At 51.2% G+C, this 797-nt stretch overlaps 1 protein-coding gene across 2 annotated transcripts in view; it reads left to right on the forward strand.

The window, feature by feature from the left end:
* The first annotated feature begins 292 nt into the window (after window positions 1–292).
* LOC104981447 (vitamin D 25-hydroxylase) overlaps window positions 293–797 on the forward strand; it is a 25,402-nt gene continuing 24,897 nt past the window's right edge. Inside the window, exon 1 of one of the 2 annotated variants that reach the window (XM_010830568.1) lies at window positions 293–790. In XM_010830568.1, coding sequence (XP_010828870.1) covers window positions 584–790 — 207 coding nt within the window. In that variant the 5' untranslated portion in view covers window positions 293–583. The remainder of the gene's footprint in view (window positions 791–797) is intronic. The other variant, XM_010830567.1, reaches the window with a different exon arrangement.

A 797-nucleotide genomic window follows, 5' to 3' on the forward strand; every position in this document is an offset into this window, starting at 1 on the left:
TAATCAGTTGCTTAATTTTAGGTACCTGGAAGCAAAAAGTTTGAACAGTAAGCACTATCCCTGGACAACTGTAGACCAGACAGCCTTCTGTGACGGCCAAATAGTAACCAGTTGGGGATGATCAGAAAGCTGTGAAAACATATGTAATTCACTCAGGTTGCCTAAATATCATGTAACTACAATTCATAAGGGAATCACATGTAAAAACACCTTATAACGTAAGGACAAAAGGATAAATTAAAAAAGGCCAAATCGTGAGATTACTTTCTTTTTATATTGATAGGTCAATTCTTTAATAGAAATTCTGAAGAGTATCAGCTTCTGCTAAAGACAACAGCGTTGATAATCTCCAGTTGTCTGGTCAGATACAAGCAGACCTGGTTCTTAAAAGGATAGCCACAGAAAGGGCTGGCTGCCAGGGACGTTGGATCCGCCTGCTCCAGTGAGCCGCGCATAAATCAAAAGGGCCGCACACCCTCCCATAGCAGAACAAAGCCAGCAGTAACAAACCCGAGGGCCCTACGCTCAGCCAGCCAATGGCCATAGAAATGGGGCGGGACCTCGGGGGTAATGGACCAATAGGATGCGGTGGGGTTGGAGCTCTCCCCGGGTCCTAGGGCAGCGCGGGTTTGCAGCCCCCGCCCCAGGCCATGTGGGAGCCTCACAGCGCCGAGGCGTTCGCGGCAGCCCTCGGCGGGGTCTTCTTCCTGCTTCTCTTCGCCCTGGGGGTCCGCCAGCTGCTGAAGCAGAGACGGCCGTCGGGCTTCCCCCCGGGACCGTCGGGGCTGCCATTTATC

Source organism: Bison bison, unplaced genomic scaffold (genome assembly GCF_000754665.1).
Source record: "Bison bison bison isolate TAMUID 2011002044 unplaced genomic scaffold, Bison_UMD1.0 scf7180017864518, whole genome shotgun sequence".
NCBI classification, from domain to species: domain Eukaryota; kingdom Metazoa; phylum Chordata; class Mammalia; order Artiodactyla; family Bovidae; genus Bison; species Bison bison.